A 24,090-nucleotide genomic window follows, 5' to 3' on the forward strand; every position below is an offset into this window, starting at 1 on the left:
GACCCGACCGTCGACGAACCACCGAGCTGTGTACTCTGCTACACCCAAGGGCACCCCGCGAATTATCGCGGATGCCCAAAGGCGCCGCAGTTTACACGGCGCAGGGGTCCGCCGCCGGCTCGGAGACCCGCAGCACAGCCCGCCCAACGCTTCGTCCCAGCGCCGGTACCCGCTACCAGCGCATGGGCCAAGCCCCTTAACGGAGCGCCTAGCGCCTCCGCCCCCGCCCCCGCACCGGTGCCGGTAGCCCCTCAGGCCACCGCACCGGCAGCGGCCCACCCGGCCTCAGCGCCCTCGCCCATGCACCTATCTCCGGATATGGACCCCCTGGACTTCATCCAGTACCTCGTGTCTGCGGTTGACATGAACGAGGTAAAAGTATTCTTTGCAAAGGCAAAGGTCTCCCTCAACCAGGCTATGCGTGAGCACTCTAGCCTCCTAACAACCATCGGGACTATCCAAAAAGCAATCCGTTAATGGGTAGTACATATAAAGGTAGGGTAAAACCACACTCCCTGGCAGTCAGCTTCTTTAATGCAAACGGCATTATCGATCAAATGCATCAAATCCGTGAATTTATATGTGCACAACAAATCGATATCTTCCTAGTGCAAGAGACCTTCTTAAAACCTAGTAGAAGCGATCCCAAAGTTGGAAATTATAACTTAATTAGAAATGATCGGACCACCAACCGGTTGGGTGGTACCGCGATCTATTACAGAAGGGCTCTTCACTGCACTCCTCTCGATCCTCCACAGCTTACCAACATGGAAGCCTCCGTATGTCAGGTGGGTATGACCGGCCATCCGTCGATCATACTAGCATCCGTTTATCTCTCACCGAACAAAACCTTTTTAGAGAGTGACTTACTCGCTCTCCTCTCCTTAGGTGACTCTGTCATTTTGGCTGGCGACTTCAACGCTAAGCACACCGACTGGTCCCGCTCCACTAACGCGCACGGACGACAACTTAACATACTTGTCAGACGACCCGACCTCAACTTTATCGTAGTTGCCCCAGACTCGCCGACTCGCTTCCCGATGTCGGATAGTTCGATCGACCGACCGGACATACTCGACATAGCGCTCCTCAAGAATATCACCCTTCAGGTGAACTCTGTGGAAGTGCTATCCGAGCTATATTCGGATCACAGACCTGTCAAACTACAGCTAGGCCCCGTAGGCCCCGCGATCCTCCCGACCCGTAAAGTCATCGACTTCAAGAAGCTCTCCGGGCTACTCGAAGCGAAGGACTCTGTGCACCTCTCTAAAATTCCTGACGTCGTAGAGACATTAGAGCAAGCCCAGGCAGCCTCACTGCACCTGACCAACCACGTTTGTGACGCTACGAGCGAATGCTCCCGCGAGATGCCGTGCGGATTTTACCGCATGGTACTCACGGAGGACGCGCGAGAGCTAATCACAAACAAGAATAGGGCCCATAGGGAGCATGACAAATATCCGACACGACAGAATCGGTTAGAACTCTGGAGAGCCCAGAGGAAGGTAGTGTCTATCATTACCGCACTCCGACACGGACAATGGGACAGGTTCTTGGGGGAGCTCTCGCCATCGCGTAGTGCGTTCTACAAACTGGCGAAGGCTCTCAAAATGACCCGCGCTCCCGCCCTCCCACCGTTAGCACGCCCCGACCTTCCGCCCGCCTTTGAAGATATCGATAAGGCTGAATGCATGGCTGACTGCCTCGAATCCCAATGCTCTCCGAGCACCGTATCCATTGATAGGCCCCACGTCTTGCGAGTCGAAAGCGAACTCGCAACAATCCTCTCGACCCCTCCCGATGGTGAACCTCTCGCCCCGACGACCTGCGATGAAGTTCATACTATTATCAAGGGTTTCCACTCTAAGAAAGCCCCAGGCCCCGACGGCATTACCAATAAAACCCTAAAGTTACTCCCAGGACAAATTATCAACCTACTTGTGGTAATTTTTAATGTATTCTTGGCAAACTGCTACTTCCCCAACCAGTGGAAGGAAGCAACAGTCATAGGTATCCACAAGTCGGGCAAACCCCGCGACCTTCCCTCCAGTTATCGCCCTATAAGCCTCCTCAACACCTTAGCAAAGGTGTATGAGAGGGTAATATTACACAGACTGAAGGCAGTCGTAGAGGAGAAAAACCTCCTTAACGACGAGCAATTCGGCTTTCGAGCCAAGCACTCTTGCGTCCACCAAGCGCACCGCCTCACGGAGCACATACTGGCAGGATTCAATCGATACAGACACATGGCCCCCACTGGGGCCGTGTTCTTAGACATTGCCAAGGCCTTCGACAGGGTCTGGCACGCCGGCTTGTTGTACAAGCTGCACCATCTGGGCGTGCCAGCTAGTCTCGTTCGTTTGCTGCGAGCGTATCTCACCGATCGCACATTTCGCTATCGTCTAGACGGTACGCTCTCTTCCCCTAGACCCATACGAGCGGGAGTCCCTCAGGGCTCCGCGCTCTCCCCACTTCTATACGCGCTCTTCACGAGCGACATTCCCCGCGACCTACCGGCGACGGTCAAACTGGCCCAATTCGCCGACGATACCGCTCTCTTTGCGACCGATCCCAAAAAGAGCAACATTGCAAGTCGACTCCAAAAGGCGCTCCACCTGCTGGGCAAGTGGTTCCGCCTCTGGAGGATCGAGGTTAACCCCGAGAAGAGCGCAGCGGTGCTCTTCACGGGCAAACCGAGAGGCCGCTTCACGGTAAACCCCGCAGAGGTCACCCTCTACGGGCGTCCCATACCCTGGCAAGACAAGGCCAAATACCTGGGAGTAACGTTCGATCATAGAATGAGCTTCACCGCACACATTCGCAAGGCCCGCAACAAGGCTGCGTATGTGATGGGTCGTCTCTATCCGATGATTTGCCGCAAAAGCAAATTATCCCTCCGTCACAAGGTAACCTTGTATAAAACGTGCATACGTCCCATTATGACATACGCCAGCGTCGTATTCGCCCATCGCCCTCACAGCTCCTACAGGAGCTTTCAAGTCCTGCAGAACAAATTTATGCGTATGACCACGGACAGTCCGTGGTACATGCGCAACGTAGATCTCCACCGAGACCTCGATCTTCCCACCATAGCCCAGTACATGAAAACATTATCAAAGACCTACTTTGAAAATGCAGTCCGACACCCCAACCCCCTAGTGGTCGAGGCGTCCACTTATACCCCCGTCCCCGACGTCGAACCAAAGCGGCGACGTCCGAAGCATGTCCTTGACGACCCTGACGACAAAATAACTACCGACAACGTGTCCCAACAACACACACACACGCAACATTCACAGCGTCTTCGCCGGCGAAGACGAGGGCCCCGATTTCTGACGTCATCCGGACGTGGATCCTTACCACGGTCACGGGGGCGTTCGGACTAAACAATGATTAGTCCAAAAGTCCACCAACAGTCAGATTAACGTCGAACCGAGCCGAGGTCCGAGTCCTCGCAGGAGGCACCCTCGGGTCGACGTCTCCCATACTCCCCCCGATGTCGTCGAGCCCTGGGGCTCTTCTCATGGCGAGCTTTCGCGCTCGCCCCACTCCCCCGGTGACGCCGTAGCAACCCCTTAGGTGGTTATCGGCAAGTGTCCTTCCGAAAAAGCGAACGCCAGTCAGTCGACCCGGAGCATTGAAACTAGAAACATCTCGTCTTTTATTGTGAAGAACATCCTGAAACCTCAAGAACGGTGTCGCTACCCCCACCACGGGCTAGGACTACCTGAAACACGGTGGAACTCACGACCGGAGTGCGTAGCAGACGGGCGCCGACCAGCGCACGAGACAGAGCTCCAACTCTGTCTCAGAACATAAGGCAGGGTTCTTATACCTGTCTTATTTCGCGCCTCGTCACCCAGTGGGACACGTTCCCTTGGCGTTGGTTGGGCATAAAACGCCGACGCGCCGCAACAAAAATGTTTCAAAAAATTTACGCCTTGAAGCTAATGAGTTATAATAATAATGACGGCCGATTGGCGCAGTGGGTAGCGACCCTGCTTTTGAATCCAAGGTCGTGGGTTCGATTCCCACAACTGGAAAATGTTTGTGTAATGAGCATGAATGCTTTTCAGTGTCTGGGTGTTTATCTGCATATTATAAGTATTTATGTATATTTTTCATAAATAATTCATCAGTCGTCTTAGTACCCATCACACAAGCTACGCTTACTTTGGGGCTAGATGGCGATATGTGTATTGTCGTAGTATATTTATTTATCACAATTTTGATCATTATAAAAATTTAAGCTTAAGTCCATATAATATTAAGACTGCACATTTTTATGATGGTTGAAATAATAAGCTTAGCTTTGAACATAATAAAATCTTTTTGCACATTTTTCGATCTTGAAGCATAAATTAGACGCTTTTGAGCAGAGTTTTGCAACGACCTTTGAAGATACTCATAAATCCAATCACATCAAAGTTTAAAAGCGTTTCGAAGAAGTTCCGAAACGATCATTAAAACTTTGACTTACAATCACGAAAATTGTCCATTAGTGACGGGACCAATTTTCTGTGTAAACAGACCAAGGGGCAAGATTTTAATTAGTGGGTATTTTAAAGACCTTTTAGGAAATTGCTCTGTTAGGAATTAAACTTATAACTTATAGTCTAATTATTCATTTATTTAGTTTTTAACCAATTATAGCAAGTTCCGAATAGGAAAGTTACCAATGATAATTTTATCAGTGGTAGGTACTCGAGGTATTTTTTTTAAATCAGTTGATTATCTAGTTGGTCTTATGGCAGTCTCCATATTACCCAACAAGTAAAAAGCATCACCATGGTGACCGTAACGATTTTTTTTTAATTTAATGTAGATCTGCTGACTGTTATAATCATATCAGACTGACCTTTCATTAAGTACGTACGTAAATATTGGATGTCGGTCTCGACTGAATTTAAAAAATTCTATTACTTATTTAGTTGTTAAAATCTATTTTATTACTTTATCTGCAAAAAATATTTTGTGGATTTATTACATTAATAGAATGTGTAGTAGTGTGTACTCAAACAAACCTTTACAGTTTAGTATCGAGTCTAGAAACAAATACCGAACTGATAAGCGGACGCCTGCTAGTTGGGTTACAAACAAAAGGCAAACCGTACAGTTTGCGGTACAGTTCAATTTCCGCAATAACACAGAACGGCGTCTAGCGTGCCGGCGAGGTAAATTATTAGCTATTGCTCTTCACATGTGCATTGTCTATGTGATGTGCAAAAACCTTGTTTTGTTTATCCTTATAGAACGTGGAATTTGAAACTCCTTACAAAAGATCTATGTCCGTTGGTTGAAATAATGATGCTGATGAAACCCTTCTAGATTATATAGGCTCCATAATTAGGTTCCAAATTAAAAGTTTCCATGAAGTTAAGTAAGAAGTTGAGTCATTGTTGAGTAAAGGAGTAATACCTACAAACATAAAAACTTTTTCATTTATAATACTATCTGGTTCTAAGTAGGATAAACTATATATAGATAATATTTTTCATAGGAGTGACACAATTACGTAAACTAAACTGTTTGAAATAAGGGCACAAGTTATATGCGTTTAATATTACTATGTACCTGCTATGTTTTCAGCAATAGTATAAACTTCGACATAGAACTGTCGCATTATAGGGGGTATTGTTGGTAAAGCGCTATCTTGTTGGAGCCCTAATTGGGTTCAACAACAACAACAACAGAAACAACGACAACGACAACAATTATCAATATTTAGATTTAGTCGCCCTTTCATATTGAACTTAATACCCTCACGTAGTGGATGAAATTTTCTGAATAGTTTATGAATTTTGTATGCGCTGTAAAAAAATAGAAAATTAGCTTGCTAATTGAGTTTATAATAGGAAGTATATTATTATATATTTATTTGATAGGCAAAAGAGAATAAAATGTTTTAAATGTTTCATACTTTTCTGGCACACATATTATATGGTCCTAATATATATAAGCAAAAGTATATTTCCGCGTTATGTAATTACCAATTACCAATTAAATTGCGGGTCTATAAACGATAATGTTTCATTAAACTTTTTGTATGTAAAGTAAATTCTCTGAAAAACAGTTGTTTACGCTTATCATATTATTGTTTGTCTTGTATCTATCTACACTTAAGAATAGTTTGTAACTTCACGTTAAGCATGAACGTTATTATAGTAACTTGGATCAAAATCGAGCTTCGACAGAATGTAATTACAACTGCCTTCCCCATCTCAGAACCTGTCTGGAGTTGTAAGTCATTTTCTTGCGTAAAGCGACGGCGGAATAATTAAGTTTGAGCAAAACTTATAACTAACTTGTAAAGCGTTTTTTCTGAAAAATGCGCGAAAATATTGAAGTTGCATTCAATAAATTATACTTATAATATTATATATATTATAAAAGTGTCAGTAATTATGATGTTTTGCGTATAATTTACCGTTTCAGCATGGACATATCTTTAGTGTAAAGTAAAAAAAAAAACTTTACAAAATTTGTGTAATGCCGTCCAGTTTAACAAAGTATTAAAGTATTAATATTTTACTTTATTAAAATATATGTTTATATTTATGTATGTCTGTATGAATATATGACTGATTCATCACGAAATCTCAGGAACTTTAAAGCTTACAAATTTGTCATTTTTAAAATGTAGGATCCTTCTAGAATGTAGGTGTCAGCTATGTAACTGTTTTAGGAAATTTCCCCGTCTTATAATAAAAACTGTGTAAACCTTTATTTTGTGCGATATTAATGGCATTAATAAAAGTCGATAGCAATTTCGCGTAGCTACCACGACAGGTTTCGACAAACGGCAGTAATAACTTTGGTGTTCCAATAACATTAAGTAAAGGGTATCATTTGTAACTTCCCGAGTGACACCACGCGATAATACGATAGTCATTAATTTTTCCAACCAGAGGTAAACGGACCTTTTGTACTTTCGTAATATTCAGTCTAATATTGTCCACTACCGGTACCTAGGCTAGGTCTTTTATAGATGAGAGGGTTTTTATAGGTTTTATAAGTAAGTGGAATACTATCGCCTATAAACTTCGCAAAACTTCACAGGGCATGCAAGTAGCACGTCCTGCTTCATGCCACCCTGTGTCCATCAATATGAGACGTAGATGTTAAGTCTCATGTAACTGTAATTACAAAGGCAACCGCGCCCTTCATACCGAAATATAGCATTGCAACAACAAAGTACTTCCTCGAACAAGCTCTGTCACAACAAGCTTTACTATTACTCAAGATAACTAGATTAAGTGATTAACATTGGTATGAATTTAAATTTGTTATATTGTGTGTTTTACAGCTCAGAAAAAAAAAGATGGAACAGTAGATAGTTAAACGATAGGGCACAGTAGATAGTTAAACGATAGCCAATGAACCCCATTCGACCTGAGGTGTTACGTACGAGCGTAGCGAATGCGTTTAACATAATATCACTTTTCATATCGATTATGATGGAAAACAATGATGTGCTTGGTTACGGCGATAAATATTTCTCAAAAAGATTACACTTTTTCTTAATAGCACCACTTCATGAAATATTTTTTATTTTGCTATAATTAGAAAGACATCTAATATATCTGTTTTGGAATTTTCACTATCCTTTGTGTTTGTATCCTCTTTGGCTGGGAACGTGCCATATTTTTTTAGGCTCTGGATTCATGGTCATTTTTATTAACGTGTTCATACAAATAGTTATATATGATGAGAAGCTGTTCGACTGTTCTCTTTTTGAATTACTTTATCACCCGCGGTAAAATAATGAAGTGTTTTCCACCACAGTTTAGATAAAGAACGCCATGTTTTCGAATGTGAGATATGATAAAATATATTATAACAGATCACTTAACAAGATTAGGAGTACTATATTTATTGTATAGAAGTATGGGTTGATATAGAAAAGTGACACTCTATAGGAGCTGTAACGAAACGCATTATTCATAAACGCGCGGGTGTTCAACCAGTCTCGAGGGACGCGCAGTTTAATGTCGACATTTACATATTGCAGGCTATGCTTGTTTAACAGAAACAATTCAATTTATAGTGTTTTTCTTTTATATAACTGAATAATTGAATCTGTTTTTTTATTTACTTGCTACATGCGTAGAGCTTAACCATAGCTCCGGTCTTGTTGAAATGTAGCAGCTATATAGCTTTCGTCCGTGAGATGGCCACTGTTGTTTACCTCGAATAACGATTCCCGGTCTTTTAATTTCCTTGCAATTGTAGCGAAGACACTAAATTCAACAATAGAAACATTTCAGGTATCTTTAAAAGATTTCATTTCATTAGAAAAAGTTCAACAAACACATTGATGAGACTTTCAAACAAAGAATTTTCAAAACTGATCCCGTTTCGAAATTGGCTACCAATTGGTAGAGAATTCGGGAAAGGTACACAAAAAGTGTGTCATTAATAAAATGTTACTAAGGACATAAGATGATAGCGGGCTAACCTGTTAGAGGTGTGGCGGTTATTATAAACCCTTACCCTTAACCGGTTTCTGCGTGGTATCGTCCTCGAACGCAAAATCGGTATCGCTTCCACCAGACAATTTGGCAATTTGTAATAAAGCATTTCTTATACAATCCATACTTTTTCTACTATAATTACCATTCACTTCGATAACCAATCCGTCTGCCCGGCGTGATGATTATCAGTGTTGTTTTGTACAGTCTTGTTTGATAGAAAGAAACAAATCTTAAAAGTGCTTGTTCTCATAATTTTCCATATACTAGGACTAGATAAAATATCGTCTCATAACATTAAACGCTGAAAAGGAATATAATAAGTTGAGCGACAAGCGCCCGGCAGCGACATTACGGGACACTTCCAAACAATTAGACGATCCTCGTTAGCTTTATGCGAATTTTGAAGCACTCTTTCAACTTCTATGCACAATGTGAGTTCTAAGAGAGTGGATAATTATTTGCAGAGTGAACTGGGTTTGGGGTAGAATTGTATGAGAAAACTCCATAACAATATCAGAGCTATAATGGTGCTAACTCTGGTGTACTTAAGTGTTATTTTCAAACTAAACTTTATTTACTGTAGTGAATATTTTCTTGCTCAGAATACAGAACTCTGTGTGTATCTCTGGACTTTTAATGTGATCTTATTATCATCATATCAACTCATTACCGGCCCTAAACTACAGGGCACTAGTCTCTCCCCGCACTGAGAAGGGTTGGCTGGGTGGCACAGTGTGGATTGCTTCATACGTCTTTGAGTACATCGTGGAGAACGGGCATGCAGGTTTCCTTACTATGTTTTCCTTCACCGTTGAACCAAGTGATATTTTAATTACTTAAAACGCACATAGCTTTGAAAAGTAACAGGTGCGTGCTGGGATTTAAGCTCATACCCCCGAAAGTAAAGCCAACGTCCCATGCCCAGTCGTTATACTGGGCTATCACCACTTTCGAATAATTTACATTGTGAATAATTTGTAGTGTAAATAACTTGCAACCTGACCGAATAAACTGTCAGTTTTGATACCGATGACACGAGTTAAATACGAAAACGCACATGTATTCACAGCCGATAATATATATCCCGTGATAAGTATAATTTAAGGCTATAATTTGGAGTGCATTAACGGTCTTCCTGTAGTGGAGTTGTGTTATTATTTTGGTTACTTAGCAACCGCGTGTATACAGAAAGCTCATTGACCTACACCGAAACATAATGGAATATTAACTGTGGCTGGCTACAAATACTCCATTAACATTAGTAGGTTTCGAATCTGCTCTTGCTTTTAGCTGCGGTTTCATACAAAGTTTCAATTATATGGTGCATATATCGAGACTTATAACTTCATGTCCGTTAGTGATTCAACTTCGAAATTAAAATGAAGAATTACGGTTATAAATATAATGATAATCAATTAGAATGAGGTCTACTAGAGGTCACTTAAACATAGTGTACAGGGAAGGTTCCACTAACGAACATGTGAGATACATACTTGACACCGCAATGTTTCATCCGAAAGCTTCGAATATAAAAGAAATACCAACTAACAGAAGTTATTTCACGTCCATCTTATCGAGATTGAAAATAATATCAGCAATATTACAGTTTTTAATTAATTTTAATGCGATGTTAAATAAACAAGTTTAAGAACATAATATAAATCATGTTACAGGAGATGTTGTAGTAAAACATATTAGGGGGGAGTTCTATTATTCTCTACTTCTTATCGGCACCTGCCTGCCTTCCCCCTTTAGTCCGATAGTCTGTTTAAGTAATTGTAGTGCTTTTTGTGACAGAGCTTGTCTGGGGAAGTATCTAAAACCGCCATGTTTATTTTTGTCGCAAAGCAGCATTTTTGCAATGCTGTGTGTGTTATATTACAGGCACATGGTATTACAGGCTGGAAACAGGGCGGTAATTTGCAGGACCTGGTCCTTGCATATCCTGCGAAGTGTTGCTTCTAGGCGATGGTTTCCAACTTATCATCAGGTGGACCATCTTCTTGGTCCGTCAATAAATTAACTATAAAAAATTAAAAGTAACTAAAAAAAACTTCCTTGCACATAGATTTATATTCGTTTACTATAAATATATAGTTGTGACTATAGGACCTTTTTTAGTATATCCTTGCGTTTAGGAGGGGCTGACCTTATTTACGCAAGCAAAGCCCCAAAGATACAAATGCGTTCTTCAAACTCATCGGTTTAAAAGCATTAGTCACCGTCGTAACAGGAAGTGTAAAATGTATATCGTCATATCTCGGTAGATTCATTTGGCACGTATCAACATACACCGAAATTATGGTAATTTATCCTACAAGTGCAGGGGCGTGCTAATAAAGGACAAAACACGTGGGGCGTTGATGGCCGCTTGGTTTTTTTATTTGAGGAACTTTTTATTCCTGCGGCAAGCCTCGTCTGCAAACTAAGCAAATAACTAACTTCGTTACACACGGCTCTGGAGTCTGGATTTATTGTATTTTGGCAGCGGTGCTGATATCATATAACACTTAGTAGTAAAGCTTTTCGTGATAGAGCTCGTTCGAAGATTAGTTCTACCGCCATGCCATCAATGCTGCCGCTAAGCAGCATTGATGGCGCTTTAGGTTGAAGGACTCAATGTCCTTTGCATGCCCTGCGTAAGTGTTGCTCTGTTTGTATGCCATGCTTTTCCAGTGGGGTCATCTGGTTGGTCCGTCACCTAATAATATAAAGATCAGCCCAGTAATTCAATATTAATATATGTGCATTCTACATTTAATTACTAGTACATAATTTTTTAATTATTAATCATAGGCAATTCTAATGAAAACGCAAGTCGCAGCAATTGGAATAGAAGAGAGGGTAGGCCATTTAGTATATTTTTATTAATTTAAAAATCGCTTAACCCAAAATAAGATATTTTTAAGTAGTTACGCTCGGTACATTGAAATATTAAGTTGCATTTTTGTAGCAGTAGGGAAGTACGTTACGGTACGTTTGATGAAGGTAAAGTCATTATGGGAAATAAGATGACATTACTTTTCGATAGTTTTGGCTTTCTGAAGAATATGATGCTTACAATATTTTAAACGTCGCAGTCAATCAGACATACGGTAGCCCATGAAAACGTGGTACGTTGTCAAGTTTTAAGAAATATCAGGGTTGATTTGGCACGAATTAGATTGACGGATATTATTGTTAAATTATATTGTCTTATTGGTTTGTTTGTCCTTCCTTCACGCCCTAACTATGCAATTAATTAACGTGATTTTTGCCACAGTGGTAGTTGAAACAAAGTTAAAGTAATATTGGCTCCCTTTTATCCCAGGAAGCAATCGGTTCGCACGGGAAAAGTTGAAAGTACAGGGGAAGCGGATATTTAAAAATAATTACATTTATGACTTTCGTAATGACCGTGAATCAGATCTATTCGAGAGTAAACAAACTGAATCTGCAACTGTGGTGCACAAGGTTTAACTCATTTCCCGTACGATTCCAATATATGCTTGGGGGTGAATAGAAAATCGAATATCCCACCTACGCCGGGGATTATCCAAAATTAACTAGGAATATTGCATTTGCTTTCGTTTTAATTTTAATACTTACGTAATTCACGATGAAATTGGATTTTAAAAAGGTGACTGTAATGTTATCATCATCATCATCATCTTTATATTAAAAACCAATTGCTGGGTGCAAGCCTCTTCTCATATATAAATAACTCATACGCACCTTATGGCATCGGAGACCGAGAGCGCAGGCTTATCTATCATCAAAACAAAAAAGAGAAATAGAGTGTATTCACTCTACCCTACCTATCTTTTGGAAATATGAATGCATTTAAGTAAAAAAGCGGTAATACCCACTGGGGGTAGGACTTCGGTTTCTAATTTATGTGCGTTTAAAGCAATTAAAATATCACTCGCTTCAACGGTAAAGGAAAACATCCTGAGAAAACCTGCATGCCTAAGAGTTCCCCATAATGTTCTCAAAGGTGTGCGGAGTCCAACAATTCTCGGTCAGCGTGGTGGACTTGCGAGCGACAGCGAGCGTGGTTCTCCTCCCACAATGAGAAATCATTATGGGAGGAGAACCGTGTGCTGTAGAGGGCCGGTAATGGGTGAAAATGATGATGATATAACATATAATTTATACAAAGTATGTGACTAGCTTTAACTTTAATATAATTCATTACGTGTATCATGTTTATAAATATATATATGTAGATTTATTTTTTCAGTTGCTGAATTCGCTGTCTACGGACCTGGAAGAAATGCTCAGCGAAATCTACGATGATGAAAACATTGCCAGGTATGCGTAGAATTTATAATATGACGTATATCTCTTCTGTGTAAGTGTTATTTTAAAAGTGCCTGCGATATTCGAAAAACTGTGAGATATTTTCTTTTACACTTATTTGCTTGTAAACTGCTAAGTGACACATGTAGAGAAAACAAAAATCCCAACAAATATCATTTGTTTAGGACTAAAAATAATTTTCTATTTACAAAATATGTTCAATCAATAGCCAATAACAGTCCAGTTTTAGACTAACCTCACGGCCACACAGCCAGTTTTTAACTAAAGGCCCCTCAAAGCCGGTTTGCCCTTAATCACCACGCAGAGCAGACGGGATGGTGATCGAAGTAGATGGTAGCACAGAAGACGCTGCTGCCCGTTCTCAGTTCATTCGCTTAGTTGTATCGTACGACCGCGGGAAGACACTTCTTCGGAATGGTGGCAACTGCCGTCACCACACTGCAGAATATATATACTATATATACCTATTATATGACTGCAATTATTTGCTAGCTTCTTTATTTAAGTAGTTATATACAGGCGGTTTTTAAATCTGAGCACCTTTCAATAATGATAAAGTTAAAAAGTTAAATAAAACGAGTTTTAATAGGACATGTTCCATCGATATTTTTTTTCTTATTTATTTATTGTAGGCCTAGTACATATTCCAAAAGCCAGTCTATTGTAGGCCTTTCAAGGGACTTAACTAATATATATACTATCTAATAAAATATATCTTAAACGTTAAACAATATGATATGATAAAATCGCATTATGGGTACAGAGATGCGCATCGTCGACTTACAAATTGAATTATTATAGACGATCTTGAACGTCTGCCATTGAATGCCATCCAAAAGCCTTTGATACGTCTACCCTTTGAATAATAATTCTAGTTATCAAGTACGGTTCTATACCCATTACGTATAGCTAGACTTAATTTTGATGGTACCCAAATGGTTCAAATTATTTGGGCGCAATAATACTACGAGTACTTTACAAGGATTTTTTTTTATTCCGCTACTAAGTGATGACTGAATCAAGATGGTGACGGACTAACCTGTTAGGGTTATGGCAGTTATGGCACGTCTTTGTCGGTACGGTGGTAGCTAATCACGGACGAAAGCTCGCACCAAACAAAACAACAAAATAGTAGCTCAAATAAACATTGTAGAATCATGAGCATCTTCACTCATAGGATTTGGAGACCCCCACACGCTGGGATCCCAAAACTTTTCCATTGTTTGTAGATTCCTATGATGCTGAAATGGCAATTTCGCAATACAAAACCCAGTATTGGTCCCTACTAGGTACCTCACATGCAGTAGCGTGCACTTCATACATGCTCAAATGCACTGCCTACCCTAAAAATTTATATATAACTCGTATAGGAGAATATTTTTTGCCGTTTTATGCAATTCTCCTGCTGTATGGATACCCAGGCAAGAAACCCATACCAGCGTACGCCTAGCTGCTCACATGCACCACAAGACCGTGGCTTTTCGAAATCTCTACACATGTCCAGCAACCTAGACGTGAATAAATAATGCCTATAAAAGTAATGGTTATAAATATAGGTATAAACATTGCATTGGTTTGCACAAGGGATTAAAACAAAAGGTTTCGCATGAACGCGATATAAATCAACATGGTATGAACTGCCTTCATCACACAAATCATAGTTTCTGACAGATTTGACAAATCCTATGTAAGCGATATCGACGTGGTTTTCAATAGTGGTTGTTCACAAAATGCTTGAAAAATAGGGCGTGAAAACTGCCTCGTTTTCTGTTGGTAAGCATGTTTAACAACGGATCACGAAGTACAGGGTTCGACTCCCGGATCGAAGTCAAGAATTATTAGGTATTGGGATTTCTGTTAAAACAGTTATCAGGACCGTTTTTCTGTTGAAAGAGTTATCAGGACCCGTCTGAAGCTGGAAAATTACCGGCGTCCATTCCCATGTCTAATAGAGCACGTTAAACCATCGTTGGTCCAGCTTATTATCACTACCGTTGTTAAAACCCACCAGTCGGCATTGCAGCGTAGGTCTATGCTCTGAAACTTTCTTTCCCAACCGATAGACCTATGCCCAGCTGTGGGACGTTAGAATGTTGATGTTGAGTGACCGAAATGCTTTAAACTTATGAACTGCATGAGTAAGGTGCAATGAGGTACCAACTAGATCAACTAGTTTTGAGGTATGTCTTTTTCGGTTGGGAGTTCCATCTTGTCTTCGAAGCTCTTCATCAAAAAAAACCTCATATAACTTTTGAAGGAAGTTTTGATGAAAATTTTCGGAAGTTAAAGAACTCTTGTCGAAACGGACTACAGAAAATATTGTGGAATATTTTGGGTACCTTATCCTAGGTTTTATCTTCAAAAATTATTAGTTAATATAAGTAAGCGATGGGAGCTTCGTGGTTAAGAATTCAGCCTTACTTTCTGGGTGGCCGAGTTATATTACCGGCACGCCTAACCTTCTGAAGTTATGTGTGGATAAGCGATCAAATTTAATTTGCTTTAACGTTGAAAAAAAAACGCTCACTTGGCTAGCGTAGTGGAGTGTGGACTATACATAAACCCTGCTCATTCTGAAAGAAGACCCACGCCCAGCAGTGGGCCGGTAATGGGTTGATAATGGTGATGCGAAAATAAGTCTGTGACTGTGTCCAGCACAACACCGATTGGCTGAGCTGTATTAATATTTAATATAAGAAAAGCAAGTTTCGTTTTATTGGCAGTTAGTGAATTTTCTTTCTTCTGTTATCTCAAGCAAGAAAAAAAAAATCCCCAAAATGTGGTCTGAATAAGGATCCCCAAAACAATATCGCATATTACAGTAAAAAAAATCCAACTTTATGATTTCACATAAAAATCTCCCGTAACTCAGGGTTTTCGAATAAAAATCTACGTGAACATTCCCAACGTACCATAACATTATGCGACCGGTGCGAATTATCATAACCAAGTAATATCACATGAAGGTAAAATGTACCTATTTTGAATCTTCTCCTGTGTTTTTGTACTTTTTTGCAGGATTTATATATATTTAAATTTGATTTGGAAGTCTCTAGCATAGTAAATTACGTACTGTATAAAATGTCTACCTTGGGTACTTTATATAAGTTAATGCCCGGGATTCTACTGTCTTTCGAACCCCGGGGTATTTATATCTGCCTCGTCGGCATATTCCACACCGGATCACAAGGTCTTAGGTTCTAATCCGAGGTTAAACAAAAATCGTTAGGCATCGATAAGCATCATCCTAGTGTATCCCCGGATAAGCTCTGCTACAAAAGCTCGTAATGCGAACGTATATAGGTTGAATTGTGATCTTCTTATCCTTATTTCATAACTGTTAAATAGAAAACTTTGACAAAGTTTGAAACTTTTAGATTCCTCTTGCGTTAAAATCTCCACATCAACAAACCCGTCCCGTCAACAACAAGAGAACACGTCCAAAACAGAGAACCAAAGTTCAGAACAAAGCATTATGAATAATGAAATACGCCCTTTACCTAATGGTCTAACCAGATACATCACAGCTAGTGCTCCGTAATAAGTGTTCTGTCAGGGACAAGAGAAAATTGCTAGCGTACTACTACCTACAGTTTATAGGTGAACTTAGTAACTTTTTCCCTGATCAGCGGTATCTAGACCTCCAGAATCGTGGAGCATGTCTTAATTTTTGGACGTCGCTTCTGTTCTGTTGAAGCGCTTTTAGATTTATTTGATGTCCGGACGACGACGTTGCCTAAACGCTTAAAACTGTAGAGTGATTGTGTAAGGTTGTTCATGGATCGGTAATTTATAGTATGGATGAGATTGTGCTAAATAATACAAACAATGAAGATCGAAAAGTGACCGGAAGTTTAAAAACAAATAAATGCAATTTGTTGAGGGAGCTTATTATTTTATTTATATTTATTTAACGATCCTTATGATAAAGGATAAAATATGAGCTCAATACAAAATTCGAATTGAGTGTTCGACAAATGAGACAATTTTCTTACAAAATAACCTTTCCAATGCCGATTTTCTTGAGAACATACATAGCTCTCGGTTTCTATCACTGGCAAACCCTGACCCTGATATATTGACATAGACACTTTAGCAATGCTCCCTAGTCCCTATTCGCAAGTACATACAGAGCGTGTACTTTAAAATTTGCGGTGAAATCGTCGGTGGGGTGGTGTCGCGAGTAAAAAATGGGAGCGCAAAGTGTTTTTTACGGCTTTAATACGAGTTTATTAAAATATTTAAAGCGAAACTTTAGCGGGAATTTCCCAAAAGACACTCGCAAAGGTCCCCCGACCCTCGGATATGGAAGTTTTAGCGATCCGGTGTGGAAATGATAAATTAAAAGAGGCGAATGAGAGACGTCAGCAAGAATCGTCCAAAAGAGGTTTTTGATTTTTTCCTTTGATACTTTTAAACGTTTAATGTTTTATTTACGTTCTTTACACTTCAAAGTATTTACTATACAGCAATGAGACTGCAGAATCGCTATCTGCTGGGCTCTGCGTCATCTTGTTGACATTTTGCAACCCCAAGTTGTTACTTGGTACCCTACCCCGTCTACTTATAGCTAAGGACTATCAAGGCAAACCACGTCTGTGGTAGCGTGCAAATTTACGATGCCCCAAAATGCACTAGTTTAAGTAAAAAGACAATGTAATATTGTGAAAAAGAAAAGAATACAGGCAAACTTTTATGTGGGACCTCAAACGTTTCTTGATCTACAAAGAATATAGACCAAGAAACGTTTAAAGTCTTTGTAAGAATGGCACCATCATAAATATAGGATAAAAATATGTGATAAACCTACTCGTATTTGAACATTTTTTTTTACTTCATTTGATTGACTTTCCGGCTCAGTCCTCGCTCTTATGATATGGCGTATAATATACTCGTAAATGGCAATAGTTGCATATCATAAGTTTGGTGCTGAATTCAATTAAGTTTAATAATATAGTAAGGTTCAATGGCTATTTGGCATTTTAAATTCACAAGCCACGTCTTTCGAGTTTTGGGGTGCATTGCTTGATTGAAATATTAATATTTGCTAGAAACTTAGTTAAATTATCGATGGAGTCAGTTTAGTAAACGATGATCTAAAATTGCTATTCATCACATTAACAGTTTAACGTAGGACATTCAACTAAAACTATTACCTTATTAATGTAGTCAACCCAACGAGCTAGAGGGCGCCCCACTTTGTGTTTACGAAATAAATCTTTAATAGAATAAATCGTCGATTCGTACCTACAACCTTTTAGTTTTCAGTCCGCTCCCGTAATCTCTGAGCTATTAAGGCCATAAAAATATAGAACTTCAATATGAAAATAAATTAAAAAAAGATAATAAAACTGCAGCGTAGTCTGGCACACTGAATGGGAAAATGAGATGCATATTTTCAATAGCAGAATCTGGATCTGTTATTATGATATTCTTCCTTTATTAAAACAAGGGTAACAATGCCATGTTCTGCTATTGTGCATTGCTGTAGAGAAAACCTTTTGTGGATTGTGTATCTAGGTACGTTGTGCTTTTAGTTCTTAAACCGCCCGTCCCCTTTCTTTAGTAGTTGAAAACGTGATGTTATTCTTATCGATATATTTTTATTCGATAATGTGTTAGCGCGTAAAAGCAGTCACATTTTGTACCTCTGTTATAAGATTTATTCCCTCGGACTGCAGACTCGATTATTGTTAAGATATTATATACAAAAACGAAAATTGGGCAAATTTTCTTTGATACTTTAAGGATTAGCTTACAGTTATTCATACCATTACATAAGCCAGCGCTTCTAATTAAACTAAATACATGTCTTATTGACACAGTTCATCAAATATTTATATATTTGATGAACTGTGACAAATTTCCACAACTAATTTGGCAGGCTGGCGTACAGATTTATTTGCGTTGCGATTTTTTGGCGTTCAGTTTTTATTCAGTCATGAGTTGGCAATAATAAATTTTCGTGAGTATTGTTTGAGATTAGTAAATTGTAATTATATTAAGAGTAAACCATTAAATAAAAAATGGTTTGAATATTTACATCTTGTTAACTGAGCTACTGTCCTTTTAATTCCAGTTTAAGTTAGCGCTTGTCTGCAATTTCACCGGGTGGTAAGCGATGATGCATCATAAGATAGTAGCGGTATAACCTGTTAGGGGTATGGCAGTTATATTGAACCCATCGGTTTGTTCGCAGCATTGTACCGAAATGCTAACCATAGCTCGGCTTCACGTCTTTTGCCTCGGTAGGGTCGTCACCTGCAGTTAGAAAAAGTTCATTAATTGCCCCTGGTAAAGATCCTTTATGCTATTTCAACTCTCCCCAATGTGCCAGGAAGATCGACAAACTCATCATAATATCTATGATACGATGAGTTTGTCCGTAACACGTACGCTTTTAATATTTTGTCGACGCTATAAAATATTAAAAGCAAATACATCACTAGCTGACAGTACTTTTGAGTGATTGCGAGTGAGCTGCACAAACAATGCCTGCCGAGTCAATCACTGTAACTGCAGTATGTGGGTACATAATACTTATATATCGAAATATTGTTCGGCTTTTGCAACCAGTGTTCATATGAAATAGTCAGACACGTCGTCGAGCGTTTCTGTTCAAAGCCCGGATACGGCTATGTTGAATTTGTAATTGAAATAAAAAGACTGCGAGTGGTTTTTTCAGTTTTGGACACAACCGCAAACCTGGCAAATATATTGTATTGTTTGACACGAATTTTTATGCAACTATATTAAAAACTTCCAACTTTTGTACTCTACAACGTTTAGTAAGTTTTTCATTCAGATAAAGGAGCTACTATTTTAGGCTTAACATTAAATGTTTTTTTAAATGATGTTTCTTGTATTTGCACAGAGAAAACGCAATTTCGTCTCAGTTTTAATATTTTTTATAATGTCATAAATTAAATTTGCTATGTATACGCCCCAGCGAATGAAAAAAAACCATTTCGTTCGCTGATAAGTTTTCAACTGAAAATAGCTGAAATGTAGTACACTAATTGACACTGTCATATAATGCCAAGATCAGATACTTAAACCCAGACAGTTTACTTACTATACCCGACTTTTAGAACAACTTACAGCAGATGTGTCTTGTTCGGGTAGTTATTTTAAAATCGAATCGTAGGTTCGAATAATGTGCGGGGTAAAACAAGTATGGTAAAGGATTTTTCTGTGAATAAATTATCATTATTTCAGCCAGGACTAAGTAAATCGGCGTTTTTCATTCAATCCCGTGCATCGAGGAACACGTTATTCTGTCGAAACCGGTTATTATAACTTACATAATGATATTATTTGTTAAATCTGACTAAGAGGCAATGAAACATTGTTGAATTCTAAATAGCTATGTCTACTGCAATACGCCTTCACCCAGAAATAGGATATTAATATGCCAAATATGTTTTGCTATTTTACTGTAGCAACCATATGAAATCAATGGTATAGGTTATTGAGATCTCAACACATCTTTTATATGTTACATAAGAACACATGTTTTTATTCCCTTAATGAGGAAAAGAATACAGATAAAAATATTTCATCAAGAAAACATTAGAAGGTGTTGGATCGTTCGTCAATTTTTTGCTTGTGCAAGGGGAGAGCGTAGGCAATAATTATTTCTAAATTAACCGTGCTAGGGCAACCGCCGGGTGTGCTAAATTAAATCGAACGACAGCATGGATGGACCATGACCGGTCCGTTTACCCTATGTAATGGCGTCATCAAAATCTACGGCAAAAATGTGTTGCAAATGGCAGCTGAAGAGTCGTTACTTCGCGTAATGATGAAATATTTTGCCATGATGATTGTTATTAAGCTTCTGGAAACAGTCCTGTGTAATCGGTACTTAAAGTTTATACCTACGTTTCCATTAAAATATAATATTTTTTAACATTATTGCATTTGGAAAGATACAGCGGTTAATAGCTTACCTACTTATAAAAAAAAAACAAATCTAAGAAATAAGTGTTTTTTTATTCAATACAATTTACCATAAAATCAACTATTTGAGGTAATATACGTCGTTGAGATATAAAGGGTTAATAACATAATATACCGTATACCATGTTTCGACTTAATGTATTTTTTATAAGGACTTTATTAAAAAAACGAAGCTGCTTAACAGACTTCAACTAATCACTCGCAATTAGGGCAACAGTGAATATTCAAGCTTCCAACCATAGTTATTAAGTATTTTTCAATAAATCCTACTATAATTTTAAAGATCAGCTATTTATAGATCATTCATACGCTTCGTTCCAATATCTAGTAGGGAAAGTAGGTTGTAATATAATCATAAATCACAGCCCCCATAAAGAACTTCCCCGCGAAATGCCAAGTAAAGTGTTGCCAGCTATTACCAGCGACAAAGACAACAGAGTAATAACTATAACAATAACGTTTCTTCGCCTCCGTTTGTTAACTGCCTTACGGCTAGGGTTGGCAACATTAAGATCAGTGGCTACGATTTCGAGAACGTATCTATGCGTAGCTAACAAGGTTAGCATAGTCATCTATGGAAATGAAAAACTTAAATCTTAGTTATGTAAATATTTATCGCCCTAAGAATTGCGTTTGGTTAGATTCAAAGATTAACTTTAAATCTTATATCTTTAAACGAGCAATTCTTGTATATATATATATATATATAATTGGAATCTCGGAATCGGCTCCAACGATTTTCATGAAATTTAGTATACAGGGGGTTTCGGGGGCGATAAATCGATCTAGCTAGGATTCATTTTTTAGAAAATGTCATTTTATTTGTGTTTTCCGGTTATTGGTGCAACGAAGTTGCACGGGTCAGCTAGTGTATAATAAACACTACATAAGTAAATTCCCTTTGTAGTATGCGTAAAAGTATCTATATTAATTCTTTATCTAAATTTATATTCATATATTTTTAATTGGCACCCCTAAGTTCTAATTGGTCTTGAACTCTTTGCCAATTTATTGTTGCATTGTTAAACTCCGTAGCATCGCTATTTTGTTCTCTAAGTTGAAGTATTAAAGGCAATCTTGAATATTTTGTGTTACACGATTATGTTTGTACTCAAATATAAGCTCGTTTGAGATCTTTCAATTTCTAAGTCAAGCGATTTTTTTGTGGCATATTCTGGTTTTAATTAAAATGAGCTTTAATTACCTCTACTTTAATTTCTACTGTAACTGAAAATAGTTAACACCAAACCTTCCAGTCGCTTAGAAACAAATGATTTGTTTACAATTGCTGTGGTTGGGTTTTTTTTTGAAACCAAGAAAGTTTATTAGAGTAGAAAAATAAAATAAATATGGCAATTTTGAGGATATTTTAGCTTTGACTACTAACCCTCATAATTTTATGACTTGACTTTTAAATGCGACTGTTCTCCCAGTAACTCTACTGGCAAAACTGACGGCCGATTGGCGCAGTTTGCAGCGATCCTGCTTTCTGAGTCCAAGGCCGTGAGTTCGATTCCCACAACTGGAAAATGTTCGTGTGATGAGCACGAATGTTTTTCAGTGTCTGGGTGTTTATATGTATATTCTAAGTATTTATGTATATTTATAAAAAATATTCAACAGTCATCTTAGTACCCATAACACAAGCTACGCTTACTTTGGAGCTAGATGGCGATGTGTGCATTGTCGTAATATATTTATTATTATTTATTATTAGAACAGTTGCAAGTAAGGTACGTTACGTACGTAGTAGGTACGGTACGTTTTCATACAAAAAAAAAAAATTGCTTGTAATGTGTTTGATAGCATAATAAGTTCTGTGTATAATGAAAGTTCGGTTAGCTACTAAGAACATTTACTGAATGCAGATAAGTTATTTGTTTAGGTATCGACATTAAAATATTGTAACGAATTTTCAGTGACCGCCCGTATTAAGTAAACAGACAAAACTTTTGCGAAGAAAATACTTTACCTATTTTCTTAAACCAAGAATAAACGACTAAACAGAGTAAATCCGTAAAATCCACATTTTTCTTATTACGCTCGCGTAAACTTAAACAAGCATTTGTTAAGAAAGAATTCAGGGGTATGTAATACTTACCGTAAATACCAGTGCAATCCCTATTTAAAATGAACCCTCTTTATGAAGTATGGCGTTTGCTTCCCTTTATTTTGTAGCACAGATGCGCCTTAAAATTGTTTGGGAGGCTGTTTAATACTTTCTTAAGAGACGATGGCCGACTTCAGTGTAACGGAAGCATTATATTATGTCGTAAGTCGTAACATATTTTCAACGTCTAAAGGTGGATGAGTAAATGAAAAATTATGGTGTCTCTAACTTTTATAGGGTATATTTTATCACTTATGGTATATTTTAGGTATCTTAAGGACACTGAGTGTGAATAATTAATGAATGAAAGAATTTACCTATAAATTGAGTTCTATAAATATTTAAACAAGGTACCTTATGTTGTACAAAAATTTGAAAATTAAACTTAATTGCTACTCGTATGTTTCATGCTATGTTATTTTAGGGAAAATTTTATACTGGCACTATAATTCAGTATTCTATTGTAGTCTTTGATAGTATACTTGACGTAACTACGCTTTATAAAAGTTAAGACTTTGAGTAACTCCATTTTTGTCAATGCGTCAGCGCTGCCATCTCTGGAAAAATCACAAAACACATCGATGTAGATAATATTCCATATGCTCGAATTTGGAATTCAGTGCCTGAGCTTGAACGAAATTCATTTTCTCATCAATAATTCTCTAGAGTGTTCTCTCATCAATAGCTTATAGTTCTCATGAAGCCTTAAGATCAACTATATCCACCAAAGCTATGACCATAGAACTTCGGTTTCAATTTACTGAGTGCACACGGATATTTTATGCTAATGCTCCGCCGCTATGATGTAATAAAATACGGAAACTTGAATCCTCTTACCTTCAGCGTACCCCCAATAAGCTGCCTTGTAAACTTTAGCCAGACAAGCATGTGAGCTTGCCGGTACTTGTACGTTTAAAACTTATGCTGCTTTCGCTACTATTATTAATATGAATTTCTACTTATGTTAATATTATTTTTATATGTTTCCGTAGAATTATAATCTCTGATTCTTTGCGTATTTATTGCTGTGATGTCAACATTTACTAGAAGAGGCGAAATATTCAAAGTGGGTTTAAGAACCTTAGACATATTTTTAAAAATTTTAAAATACTTTAATTTTAAAAACCTTAACTTTTCATTTGTCGTTGCTATGACGAAGCTTGGCTTGGTGTTCTTGCTCAAAAAAGGATACGAAGGCATACCACGGGATCTTCAGATTGCTCCGAAGGGTTCACTGCCAAA

General features: G+C 38.5%; 1 protein-coding gene across 1 annotated transcript in view; it reads left to right on the plus strand.

Moving 5' to 3' along the window:
* LOC120631343 (protein sprint) overlaps window positions 1–24,090 on the plus strand; it is a 283,580-nt gene that overhangs the window by 32,842 nt on the left and 226,648 nt on the right. The window contains exon 3 of the mRNA XM_039900843.1: window positions 12,697–12,767. Within this exon, the coding sequence (XP_039756777.1) occupies window positions 12,697–12,767 (71 nt within the window). The remainder of the gene's footprint in view (window positions 1–12,696; window positions 12,768–24,090) is intronic.

This window comes from Pararge aegeria, chromosome 18 (assembly GCF_905163445.1).
Source record: "Pararge aegeria chromosome 18, ilParAegt1.1, whole genome shotgun sequence".
NCBI classification, from domain to species: domain Eukaryota; kingdom Metazoa; phylum Arthropoda; class Insecta; order Lepidoptera; family Nymphalidae; genus Pararge; species Pararge aegeria.